At 49.5% G+C, this 13816-nt stretch overlaps 1 protein-coding gene across 1 annotated transcript in view; it reads right to left on the bottom strand.

The window, feature by feature from the left end:
* Window positions 1-1180: 1180 nt before the first annotated feature.
* nhej1 (nonhomologous end-joining factor 1) overlaps window positions 1181-13816 on the bottom strand; it is a 244592-nt gene continuing 231956 nt past the window's right edge. Inside the window, exons 6-8 of the mRNA XM_055638798.1 lie at window positions 11273-11387; window positions 4485-4606; window positions 1181-2156 (exon numbers count right to left, since the gene is read on the bottom strand). Coding sequence (XP_055494773.1) covers window positions 2064-2156; window positions 4485-4606; window positions 11273-11387 — 330 coding nt within the window. The 3' untranslated portion in view covers window positions 1181-2063. The remainder of the gene's footprint in view (window positions 2157-4484; window positions 4607-11272; window positions 11388-13816) is intronic.

Here is a 13816-nt window from a genome sequence, read left to right as displayed (position 1 = left end):
CAACCCTGAACCGGGAGAGTAGGGATCGGGTGACGTTTATCGTGGCCCCCCTTCTTCAGACTGATCAAGAAGGGGCCTCCAGCCGAAACGTCCACCAGCTCCTTCTCTCCAGAGATGTCACCCATCCCGCTGAGTTACTCCAGCTCTATTTGTACCTGTTGTTGGTGCAATTTTAATGTCATGCAATGGACCGGCTAGGTTAGAGAGGTGGGGAAAGGGGACGGGGGGGGGGGGGGGGGGGGTTTGGGCTGATTCCCCGTTAAAATTTAAAAAAATATATAGAGCCCATTGGATGGGGCAGCGAGTTATTTCCTCTTAAAGGCCAAGCGGAATGAGGTCTAACCTCAGCTGAGCTGTTTTGAAAGCCACAATCAGCTTGCAGTGTATTTTTTTTCAAGTATAAAATCAGCCTTGTGCATAAGAAATCAAAAGCAGGCTGCAGGCCAAATTCATACCATCTGTTGTCCTCAGTTTGTGGAGTCTTTAATTAATTAGACAAAGTAGTTACTATTGCTGGTACACTGGTAATTTGCAACGATTTTGTTTTACTTTGTGGGGTAATGACTATAAATTTTGTTGTCTACCCGAGGAAAGAGACAGGAGGGGGTGTGGGGGGGGGAGAAAATTAATTTGCAAAGCACAAAACTACAAAAGGGATATGAAATTAAAAAGTGCCAGGAACCTCTGATGTTGAGGGAGTTTGTAAAGAATTATGTTTTTCTTCTGACGTGTAAAAACTTCAAATTAAGACACAGAGTGCTGGAGTAACTCAACGGGTCAGGCAGCATCTGTGGAGAACTGGATAGGTGACGTTTCACAGAGGGCGGGAGTAACTCAGGGGGTCAGGCAGCATCTGTGGAGAACATGGATAGGTGACGTTTCAGAGGGGGCTGGAGTAACTCAGCGGGTCAGGCAATCTGTGGAGAACATGGATAGACGTTTCACAGAGTGCTGGAGTAACTCAGCGGGTCAGGCAGCATCTGTGGAGAACATGGATAGGTGACGTTTCACAGAGTGCTGGAGTAACTCAGTGGGTCAGGCAGCATCTGTGGAGAACATGGATAGGTGACGTTTCACAGAGCGCTGGAGTAACTCACCGGGTCAGGCAGCATCTGTGGAGAACATGGATAGGTAACGTTTCACAGAGTGCCGGAGTAACTCAGCGGGTCAGGCAGCATCACAGAGTGCCGGAGTAACTCAGCGGGTCAGGCAGCATCTGTGGAGAACATGGATAGGTGTCATTTCTGGTGGGGACCCTTCTCCAGTCTGGCCCGAAACGTCAGCTGTCCCTGTTCTCCAGAGCTGTGGCCTGACCCGTTGAGTTACTCCAGCACTGCATTACTTTTTTTTTGTGTGTTGTGAACCGGCATCTGCAGTTCCTTGTGTCTAAATCTTCAAATTAATATATCTGACATCCGCTTAAAGAGGATAGGCACAAAATGCTGGAATAACTCAGCGGGCCAGGCAGCATCTCTGGATAGAAGGAATGGGCCGACGTTTCAGGTTGAGACCCTTCTTCAGACTAAGAAGTCTGCAGAAGGGTCTCGGCCCAAAAGGTCGCCCATTCCTTCTCTCCAGAGATGCTGCCTGACCCGCTGAGTTACTCCGGCTTTTTGTGTCTAACGTTGGTTTAAACCAGCATCTGCAGTTCCTTCCTGCACACATGTAATGTGCAGCCCACCCTTCGATCTCCCCTCTCTTCCCCATTCTCCCATCGCAGTTCTTGAGGCTGGATCCCCGCTAAGACATCACCGGAGGAGCCTAGAAATAAAATCAGGCGGCCATTTTGCGGCCTTCGGAGAGAGAGACAATCGTCATGGCGACCACGGTGGGGGGGGGACACTGGCGAGAGACTGCTCCGTTTTGTGGTTTAGGTCCCTGTGGTTCTAAGAGTTTGTGCAGCAAATCCCTCGGACACCAATGTCATCGGACGTTGACATCAAAGGTTAAAAGAGCAAGGTGACAAACGACCTCGCCACCGAACACATAACAAGGGCAGAGGGGTTCAGTGGGTTAAAAGTGCCTCCTGGTTTAAAAAAAACACCTCCTGGATTCATTAAAAATCAACTAAAAATTCCTTTTTTCTTCCTCTTCTGCTTCACGGCGTCGCGGTTCGGGCTGCTCACAGTCGCAGAGCTACGGATCTTTCGAGGAGTCTGAAAGAGAGCGGAAGAAATGTTTACAGCGGTGTATTGAATGTGTTTTTATCGAAGACGTCCTGGAATCGGGAGAGTTTTAGGCTTTAGAGAGAGATATACAGCGTCGGAAACGGGCCCTTCGTCCCACACCGAGCCTGCGCTGACCAGTTTCAGTATTTATTTAATATCATTTTAACTGATACTAACATACACAGATGAAACGAAAAAAACGTTTCTCGATCAGTTTCCATTCAGCATAGTTAATAAAAACAGGATAAATACATAGTGCTTTAAAAAATTTAAATAACCATATCTAAAAACAAAAAGTAGGCCTAAAAATTAGGCCGACAGTGGCTTTGCTTTGACAGGTGCCTAACTGTCAAAGTATGGGCGAGGTTAGATGTGTTGGTGAACGATACATGGAGAGGGGACACAGTCCGTTAACCAGTCTTATTGCCTGTGGGAAGAAGCTGTGGAGCATCCTGCTGGTTTTGCAGCTGATGCTCCTGTAACTCTTCCCAGATGGCAGAATGGAGAAGGTGTGGTGTGATGGATGATAGGGGGGTCCTTGATAATGGAGATGGCTCTGCTGATGCTGCGCTTCTGATAGATCTCCAACAGGAAAGGGAGTGGGGCACCAATGATCCTGCTGGCTGTCTTCACTGTCCTGTTGAGTTGATTTTGCTCATAAGTCTTGCAGCTCCCAAACCAGGAAGTGATGCCGTAGGTCAGTGTACTCTCGATGGTGCCCCTGTAGAAGGTCCGTAGGTGAACAGGAGGGAGACCTGCTTTCTTTAGTCTCCGGAGAGGTTGGAGCCGCTGCTGAGCTCTTTTGATCACTGCTGTGGTGTTGGTCGTTGAGGTCAGGTCATCCGCCAGGTGGAGTCCCAAGAACTTCACGCTGCTGGCCCTCTCCACAGCAGCTCCACCAATACCACCAGCGATCGCCCCGTACACTAGCGCTATCCTACGCACATCAGGGACAATGTACAATGTTACCAAGGCCAATTAACCTACAGGTCCGCGGAGCGTGGGAAGGAACCCGCGCAGGTCACGGGGAGAACGTGCAAACTCCGTACAGACAACACCTGCAGTCAGGATCGAACATGGGTCTCTGGCGCCGTGAGGCAGCAACTCCACCACTGTGCCGCACCTTCAGCCAGTACACCTGTGGTATACCTGCGTTACACCTGGAGGAAGTACACCTGTAGATAGTGCACCTGTGCTACACCTGGAGGCAGAACACCTGTGGTACACCTATAGACAGTACACCTGTGGTATACCTGTAGACAGTACACCTGTGGTATACCTGTAGACAGTACACCTGTGGTATACCTGTAGACTGTACACCTGTGGTATACCTGTACTATCACTGCGGGCTGGATGGCGGCGCTGGCTTAACAGCTGCGGCCCACCTGCAGTCCATCTGTTTTTTTTTCTTTCGTTTTGTTCTTTGTCATGTTTTAGTTAATTTTGTTTTATTAAGTTGTGTATGTATGTGGGTGGGGTGGGAGAAACATGCTTTGGCCTCTTCCTTCGGGGGATGGGACTTTTTCTTCGGTCGTATCCCCGTCTCCGTCTGCGCCGACCTGTACACGGCCTAATGGCGGAGCTGGCGGCAACTTTGGAGCTGTAGCGGCGGCAGCTGTGGTATACCTCGGAGACCGGATTCAGATTCCGAAGCTGTTTTAATTGTCATTGTCAGTGTAGCAGTACAGAGACAACGAAATGCATTTAGCATCTCCCTGGAAGAGCGGTAGCAAATGATTTAGCATAGACCCGAATAAGTGCCCCGAAGTGGGTGGCGGAGGCAGTCGGCGAGCAGCGTTGTTGAGTACCTGACTCGCCCTGGGAGAAGCTGTTCCTGACGGCTGGCAGCGACCACCCGCGAGAGTGTTGAACCGTCGCCTCGATGGCAGAGGGGTAAACAGAGATGGAAGGGGTGAGAGCACTTTAAGATTTTGAGCTTCCACCACAGTGACAACGGTGCTTTGGTGGGCTCACTGTGGAGGGTTGTTGGATTTGTGTTGACTGTGTGTTTTGTCATTTTTTTAAATTATATGTATGACTGCAGGGAAACGGAATTTCGTTCAGACCGATAGGTCTGAATGACAATAAACGAGTCTAAACTCTAAAACTAAACTAAACTAAAACTAAAACAGGAGGCAGAACACCTGTAGACAGTGCACCTGTGGTATACCTGTAGACAGTACACCTGTGGTATACCTGTACTACACCTGGAGGCAGAACACCTGTGGTACACCTGTAGACAGTGCTCACTGCAGTAACAATGGATGGATTGCAAGAACGGCCAATGAAAGCACACACAGGGCAACGTTCACCCACCTGTTTTTTAACCTCGGGGCTCTCGGCAGCGGCTGGCGCGACTTCTTCCTTCTCTGTTCCGGCCGTCACCACTTCCTGAGCTTCTCCGAGGCCGGGCTGATGCTTTTGATTGTCGTCTTCCCCTGAACATCCCAAAAAGAGTTGCAGTGGGTTACGGCTCACAAAGACCTCTCGGCAAGCCGAGGGTCCATGCTGTTCATCCTTAGAAACATGGACAATAGGTGCAGGAGTAGGCCGTTCGGCCCTTCGATCCAGCACCGCCATTCAATATGATCACGGCTGATCATCCAAAATCAGTACCCCGCTTCTGCTTTTTCCCCACATCCATTGATTCCGTTAGCCCCAAGAGCTAAATCTAATGCCCCTGTCCCACTTAGGAAACCTAAACGGAAACCTCTGGAGGTTTCCGTGCGGTTCTCGGTGGTTCCCGGAGGTTTTTGTCAGTCTCCCTACCTGCTTCCACTACCTGCAACCTCCAGCAACCACCTGCAACCTCCGGGAACCGCTCGGAAACCTTGGGTGGGGCGCAAAGTCTCCAGAGGTTTCCGTTCGGGTTTCCTAAGTGGGACAGGGGCATTACCAACGCAGGCCCAGGGAGCCGTTGGTGCGAGGGGAGGAGTACCTGCGCTGTAAGTGCACCCAAAATCGGCAACGTTCAAGAGACGGAGTCTGGGGGAAGCCTCTGATTGATGGAAGAGGACCGGGTTTACATTTTTACATTTCTGCCTTCGGGTTAAGGATTCTGGGAGTTAAGTGTACAGTATTTATTAGTAAAGTTTAAAGGATAAAGTTTTGTGTTTTTTAATATTTAATATAGAGTTAATTTGGGAGTAAGCTATGTCAGTGGAGATTGGCCCCGTGGTTTGCTCAGCCTGCAACATGTGGGAGATCAGGGATATGGTCGTGTCCCTGGTGACTACGTTTGCAGGAAGTGTGTACAGCTGCAGCTCCTGGCAGACCGCATTGAATGGTTGGAACTGCGGCTGGATTCATACTGGAGCATCCACGACGCTGAGAAAGTCGTGGATAGCACGTACAGTGAGTTGGTCACACCGCAGGTAAAAGGTAAGAGGACAGAAGGGGAACGGGTGGCCAATAGTCAGCAAAGCAGTAGGCAGGTAGTGCAGGAGTCCCCTGCGGTCATCTCCCTCCTAAACAGGTATGCCATTTTGGATACTGTTGAGGGAGATGGCTCATCAGGGGAATGCAGCAGCAGCCAAGTTCATGGCACCATGGGTGGCTCTACGGCACATGAGGGGGGGAAAGAGTGGAAGGGCAATAGTAATAGGGGATTCAATTGTCAGGGGAATAGATAGGCGTTTCTGCGGCCGCAAACGAGACTCCACGATGGTATGTTGCCTCCCTGGTGCAAGGGTCAGGGATGTAACTGAAAGGCTGCAGAACATTCTGGAGGGGGAGGGTGAACAGCCAGTTGTTGTGGTGCATATTGGCACCAACGATATAGGTAAAAAAAGGAATGAGATCCTACAAGATGAATTTAGGGAGCTAGGAGATAAACTTAAAAGTAGGACCTCAAAGGTAATAATCTCTGGGTTACTACCAGTACCACGGGCCAGTCAGAGCAGAAATAGGAGGATATTGCAGATGAATATGTGGCTTGAAAAATGGTGCAAGGGGGATGGATTCAAATTTTTAGGGCATTGGAACCAGTTCTGGGGGAGGTGGGACCAGTACAAACAGGACGGTCTGCACCTGGGCTGGAATGGAACCAATGTCCTTGGGGGAGTGTTTGCTAGTGCTGTCGGGGAGGATTTAAACTAATGTGGCAGGGGGATGGGTACAAGAGCAGAGAGGCAGGGGGGTGTAAAATGGGGGTAGAAGCAATAGGTAGCAAGGTGAAAAGTAAAAGTGGCAGGCAGACAAAACCAGGGCAAATTTCAAACAGGGCCACTTTTCAACATAATTGTATAAGGGGTAAGAGCGTTGTAAAAACAAGCCTGAAGGCTTTGTGTCTCAATGCAAGGAGCATTCGTAATAAGGTGGATGAGTTGAAAGTGCAGATAGCCATTAATGATTATGATATAGTTGGGATCACGGAGACATGGCTCCAGGGTGACCAAGGCTGGGACATGGCGGACCAATTGAATAACTACTTTGGCTCCGTCTTCACTAAGGAAGACATAAATAATCTGCCGTAAATAGCAGGGGGCCGCGGGTCAAAGGAGTTGGAGGAATTGAGTGAAATCCAGGTTAGTTGGGAAGTGGTGTTGGGTAAATTGAATGGATTAAAGGCCGATAAATCCCCAGGGCCAGATAGGCTGCATCCCAGAGTACTTAAGGAAGTAGCTCCAGAAATAGTGGATGCATTAGTAATAATCTTTCAAAACTCTTTAGATTCTGGAGTAGTTCCTGAGGATTGGCGGGTAGCAAACGTAACCCTACTTTTTAAGAAGGGAGGGAGAGAGAAAATGGGGAATTACAGACCAGTTAGTCTAACGTCGGTAGTGGGGAAACTGCTAGAGTCAGTTATTAAAGATGGGATAGCAGCACATTTGGAAAGTGGTGAAATCATTGGACAAAGTCAGCATGGATTTACGAAAGGTAAATCATGTCTGACGAATCTTATATAATTTTTCGAGGATGTAACTAGTAGCGTGGATAGGGGAGAACCAGTTGGTGTGGTGTATCTGGACTTCCAGATGCCTTTCGACAAGGTCCCACATAAGAGATTAGTATACAAACTTAAAGTACACGGCATTGGAGGTTCAGTATTGATGTGGATAGAGAACTGGCTGGCAAACAGGAAGCAAAGAGTAGGAGTAAACGGGTCTTTTTCACAATGGCAGGCAGTGACTAGTGGGGTACCGCAAGGCTCAGTGCTGGGACCCCAGCTATTTACAATATATATTAATGATCTGGATGAGGGAATTGAAGGCAATATCTCCAAGTTTGCGGATGACACTAAGCTGGGGGGCAGTGTTAGCTGTGAGGAGGATGCTAGGAGACTGCAAGGTGCCTTGGATAGGCTGGGTGAATGGGCAAATGTTTGGCAGATGCAGTATAATGTGGATAAATGTGAGGTTATCCATTTTGGTGGCAAAAACAGGAAAGCAGACTATTATCTAAATGGTGGCCGATTAGGAAAAGGGGAGATGCAGCGAGACCTGGGTGTCATGGTACACCAGTCATTGAAGGTAGGCATGCAGGTGCAGCAGGCAGTAAAGAAAGCGAATGGTATGTTAGCTTTCATAGCAAAAGGATTTGAGTATAGGAGCAGGGAGGTTCTACTGCAGTTGTACAGGGTCTTGGTGAGACCACACCTGGAGTATTGCGTACAGTTTTAGTCTCCAAATCTGAGGAAGGACATTATTGCCATAGAGGGAGTGCAGAGAAGGTTCACCAGACTGATTCCTGGGATGTCAGGACTGTCTTATGAAGAAAGACTGGATAGACTTGGTTTATACTCTCTAGAATTTAGGAGATTGAGAGGGGATCTTATAGAAACTTACAAAATCCTTAAGGGGTTGGACAGGCTAGATGCAGGAAGATTGTCCCCGATGTTGGGGAAGTCCAGGACAAGGGGTCACAGTTTAAGGATAAAGGGGAAATCCTTTAAAACCGAGATGAGAAAAACTTTTTTCACGCAGAGAGTGGTGAATCTCTGGAACTCTCTGCCACAGAGGGTAGTTGAGGCCAGTTCATTGGCTATATTTAAGAGGGAGTTAGATGTGGCCCTTGTGGCTAAGGGGATCAGGGGGTATGGAGAGAAGGCAGGTACGGGATACTGAGTTGGATGATCAGCCATGATCATATTGAATGGCGGTGCAGGCTCGAAGGGCCGAAAGGCCTACTCCTGCACCTATTTTCTATGTTTCTATGTTTCATATGAAAGTCCTGACATCCCAGGAATCAGTCTGGTGAACCTTCTCTGTGGCAAGAATGTCTTTCCTCAGATTAGGAAACCAAAACTGTACGCAATATGAGTGGTCTTACCTACAGGGCAAAGGTGGTGCACACATCCCCCGTGACTGAAGGGGAGAGGAAGCTGGATCCTGGTCGGAGGGAAGTCAGTCACTTGCGGGCGGAGCACCAAGGCAAATTCCTTGTATGTGAATACTTGGCTAATAACGTATCAATTAATTAATGAATTAGTTTGTTCGTTACAGGCACCTGCCGGTCTTGTCAAATGATATCACTGCTTGTTACCACCACCCCGAAACATATCGCAGGTTTATCAACAGCCTTGCTACCGTAAGCAGACGATCACGTGATCCCATTTCGATTAACCGATCCCAAGTGTAGAGGTCTCTGGAACCAAATAATAGGTGTGGAGCCCAGGAGCATATGGTGGTTATAAATGGCTGGACTGCATCAGGTGGCCTGGGCCATTGAGACACGGGTTTGACCACAACAACTGGGGAATTTACATTCTAGTAATTAAATAAGACGCTTGGATCGGTTTATTAATGATGGCTCCACAAAACTGCTGAATGACTGTGTAAACCTATCGCACTCGTCCTTTCCCGATTCATTTTATTTCAGTTTCGAGATCATACAGTGCGGAAACAGGCCCTTCGGCCCTCTGAGTCTGCGCCGGCCAGCGATCCCCGTACCCGAATGCGACATCCCACACACTGGGGCCACATTGCTCCTTTTAGTTACGGGCCTTTCCCGCTTTGGACTCTACCTTGGAGACACAGCGCGGCAATAGGCGCTTCGGTCCGCGCCGACCAGCGATCCCCGTACACTAGCACTATCCTACACACAACTTACATGAAGCCAATTAACCCACAAACCTGCATGTCTTTGGAGTGCGGGAGGAAACCGGAGCACCCGGGGAAAACTCACGCAGGCCCCGTGGAGAACGTACAAATTCCGTACAGACAGCGCCCATGGTCAGGATCGAACCCGGGTCTCTGGCGCTGTGAAGCAGCTGTGAAGCTCTACCCGCTGCGCCACCGTGCCGCCCTGACCTTCATCTGACACCGGACTATTGTTTATTGTCACGTGTACACAAGTACATGAACTACTATCTACCTCATCGGTGACCCTCGGACTATCCTTGATCGGACTTTGCTGGCACTAAACATTATTCCCTCATCATGTATCTGTACACTGCAAATGGGTGGATTGTAATCGTGTATTGTCTTTCCGCTGACTGGTTAGCACGCAACATAAGCTTTTCACTGTACCTCGGTACACGTGTCAATAAACTAAACTGAACCGTAGTACAGTGAAATTGTATACGTCATACCCAAGCCCCTAATCCCTGATGAGTACAAAATGGATAGAAATAGCCCACTCAGACCTGACGCTGAAGCCCGTCTCCGGCGCTGTAAGGCGGCAACTCTACCGCCGCGCCACTGCCGTGCCTTATCTTCGGACGCCCCGTGCGTTAAGGGAGAGGGCGGGGCCGAGGGTGAACTGGTTGGGCTGCTCCTGGTCCTGGCCAAGCTGAGTCACGGCACCAGGCGGAAGAGGACTCTCCCCGAGCCGGGTATTGCGTCCGAGCCCGGGCGAGGGGCTACGCTCTGTCCACATGCACCCTGGGGGATTTCCGGGACCGCTGGGCACCGCTGGGTGTTGAATGCATCCTCGACAAGGAGTGTAACATCGTTGTGGAGTAGTTTATCGTATGTCGTGCTTTTTAAAAATCTTTTTTATCTGGGTGTCTTAGGGCCTGTCCCACGAGCATGTGACTCCATGCGGCAAGCGCGACCTAACGTGGTCGCTTGAGCCGTACGGCCTCGCGGGGCCGGTCCCACTTCGATCGCCGGAGCCGTACGGAGTTGTGCGGAGCTGGTCCCGACATCGCACAGGGCTCCGAAAAACTGACCGCGTTCAAAAATTCCGCGCGGCAACGGCCTGCCGGCCCGCAGCCGCCTCGACACCGTACACACCGCCTCGACGGGCGTGCACAGCGTCTTGACGGCGTACGTCACGTGTGAACGTCCCGCGGACTTCGCTCGAACTTCACGTCACTCACTCGACCTCCGCGCGGCCCCCGCTTCCGGTTAGGTCGCGCTCGCCGCATGCCCGTGGGACCGGCCCTTAAGTTATTACATCGGCTGGAAGCTGCATACCAAATCTCATTGTACCTCTGTGCAATGACAATAAAATATATTATTATTATTATTATTATTATATTATTATGGTGGTGGGTTCTGTCTTGTATTTTTAATGTTCTGTATATATTATTTTAATATTTTAATCATTATTTTTGATTTTTTTTTTTAACCGTGCCGACCCTTGGCTCAAGCCTGCCTGTGTTGCTGCGGGTGTGTGTGTCTTCGAGCGATTAACAATACAGACCCCAGGGTTGCCCCAAAGGAATCTCTGAGCCATAACCCACTGAATTAAAGTATGGATCGACTGGGCTACAGAATGGGCCGACTGGGCTTGTATTCACTGGGATTTAAAAGGATGAGAGGCTATCTTGCAGAAACGTAGACAATTCTTTAGGGATTGGGCAGGCTAGATGCAGGAAGAATGTTCCCGATGTGTTTAAGAAGGAACTGCAGATGCTGGAAAATGGAAGGTAGACAAAAATGCTGGAGAAACTCAGCGGGTGCAGCAGCAGCATATATGGAGCGAAGAAATAAGAATAACGTTGCCTATTTCCTTCGATCCATTGATGCTGCTGCACCAGAATGTTCCCGCTGTTGGGGGGAGTCCAGAACCAGGGGGTCACACAGTTTAAGAATATTGTCTATTGTCTCTACCGCTGCGTCACAGCGTTACCGCGCCACCGTTTGTACACTTCCAACGTCGACTAACGTTGTGCACTGTAAGCGTCAGCTGCTGGAACGCAAGTCGTTGCCGCCTACCTGAACTGTGCCTTCTTTTGCGACTTGCTTTGGCTGCCATTATGGTCGTGTAGAGTTTTTGGAGCTCGGGGTTAAACATACTGCCATCGTGCACGTCAACGGCCTCGGCCAGACTCTGCAACGGAAAGGATCCACAATGTTTAGTTTATGTGTCGAATAAAATTCACATTGACTTTAACTTAACACCCACCGCCCTTTGTGTAAAATGTTACATATAAACCAGCAACTGCAGTTCCCATGGCCACCCTAAACCATTCCTATCCTGTACCAGTACCTGCCTTCCTACAACCAACATCTATCTATCTATCTGTCTATCTATCTGTCTATCTGTCTATCTGTCTGTCTGTCTGTCTATCTATCTATCTATCTATCTATCTATCTATCCATCCATCCATCCATCCATCCATCCATCCATCCATCCATCCATCCATCCATCCATCCATCCATCCATCCATCCATCCACCTTGAAAACATCCATTGATTTGGCCTCCACAGTCTTCTGTGGCAATGAATCCCACAGATTCACCATCCTCTGGCTAAAGAAATTCCTCCTCGTCTCCTTCCTAAAGGTACGTCCTTTTATTCTGAGGCTATGGTCTCTGGTCCTGGACTCTCCCACTAGTGGAAACATCCTCTCCTCATCCACTCCATCCAGGCCTTTCATTATTTCACTCGCTTCCTGAAGGCCATAAGGTCATAAGTGATAGGAGCACAACATAGGCCATTCGGCCCATCCAAACTATTCCGCATCCAATCATGGCCGATCTATCTCTCCCTCCTAATGGCCCTGTCCCACAATGCGAGTTCATTCCAGAGCTCTCCCGAGTTTTAAAAAAATAATCAAACTCATGGTAAGCACGGAGAATGAACGTAGCGTACGTCGGAGCTCGGGGACGTCTCTTAGCGGCTCGTAACGCTAACGGCAGGGACTCGGGAAGACTCGCTAACGGCAAGCAAGCTCGGGAAGACTCATGAAGATTTTTCAACATGTTGAAAAGTGTCCACGAGAGCCCCGAGTACCGACCATTACCGTAAATCTCCGAGTTCGAATCAGGGCAAACTCGGGGAGAACTCTTGGAATGAACTCGTACCGTGGGTCAGGCCTTTAACACCGTTCTCCTGCCTTCTCCCCATCACCCCTGACACTAATGCCCCTGTCCCACTTAGGAAACCTGAACGGAAACCTCTGGAGACTTTGCGCCCCACCCAAGGTTTCCGTGCGGTTTCCGTGCGGTTGCAGGTGGTTGCCGGAGGTTGCAGGTGCTTGGAAGCAGGTAAGGAGACTGACAAAAACCTCCGGGAACCTCACGGAAACCTTGTGTGGGGCGCAAAGTCTCCAGAGTTTTCCGTTCAGGTTTCCTAAGTGGGACAGGGGCATAAAGGAAGGTCCTTTAATTCTGAGGCTGCGGCCTCTGGTCCTGGGGACTCTCCCACTAGTGGAAACATCCTCTCCACATCCACCCTATCCAGGGCTTGTCTGCGATGGAAGGATTTTGTTCCCTGGTCATAAGGACGCAATGGTTATATTATTTGCAGATAAGCAGGGCGAATTAAAAAACAGCCTGGTCAATATTTATCCTCCAGCCAATGTCACTAATGCAGATTATTTGACCTTTTATCTCTGCTTATGAAGTCTAGCGGTGGACAAACAGGGGCAGCTGGCTTCTCAACATTAAATCTGCGACTGCTTTGAAAAAGATTAATAATTTGTGCGTTTTAAGGCGTGCTGAGGTAATAAAAATTGCTGCTTAACGCAAGAATGCTCCTTCATTTCCGTGAACGGGTAAGATGTGTCTCGGAACTTGCATAAAGTAACTTATCTACAGCAGCATTGCAACTGTGCAGGTGCATAGTAAAAAAAAAAAAATTTTTTTTTTAAATCAATGCACTCCTTCAGTAAACAGCAGGATTTTCTTTGCAGATAAGGTGGCAAAGGTTCTTCTTAATTGATGCTGACACGTCTCTCCCAAACACCCGTGGGTGCGGGGAAGCAGAGAGCGCCGGCCTTTCCGCTGGGCTGCTCCGTCACACCAGCGCAGACAGGCCAGACGGACCATTGCCTTGGCTCTGTCCTGAAGGGCGGTGGCTCAAATACTCGTCCCCAGCCGATTGCCAACCCCGATCCTGGCAGTGAAGCCCAGGCACGGAAGGTGCGAGGCCGTGCCGGCGGCTTTGCGCAGGACACGATACAGCCAGAGCTCGCCGATCGGCGCCGCTCGGGCGCTCATTGCGTCCTTAATTCACCGTGCCTGGGGTGCCACCGCCTCGGGCCCGGGGAGATACCAGAGATGACAGAAGATGATGATTTCGGATTATAGGCCGCATTCGGCCCAGGGGCCGTAGTTTGCCGACCCCTGCTCCAGTTGTTGATAGGATGTTTCCACATCTGTCGTGCTGGTGCAAGTAATATATGTATATCTATCTATCTATTAATATATAAAACTCAAATCCATCCGTCCGCCTGCAGTACGGATCCCTTCCTGCCTTTTGATTCGTTGACGGCTGCTCCTTCCTATCAGCTTCCAACACACTTCGAAACAAAGT

Source organism: Leucoraja erinacea, chromosome 7, assembly GCF_028641065.1.
Source record: "Leucoraja erinacea ecotype New England chromosome 7, Leri_hhj_1, whole genome shotgun sequence".
NCBI lineage: Eukaryota > Metazoa > Chordata > Chondrichthyes > Rajiformes > Rajidae > Leucoraja > Leucoraja erinaceus.
This window is presented reverse-complemented; position numbering and strand designations above follow the sequence as displayed.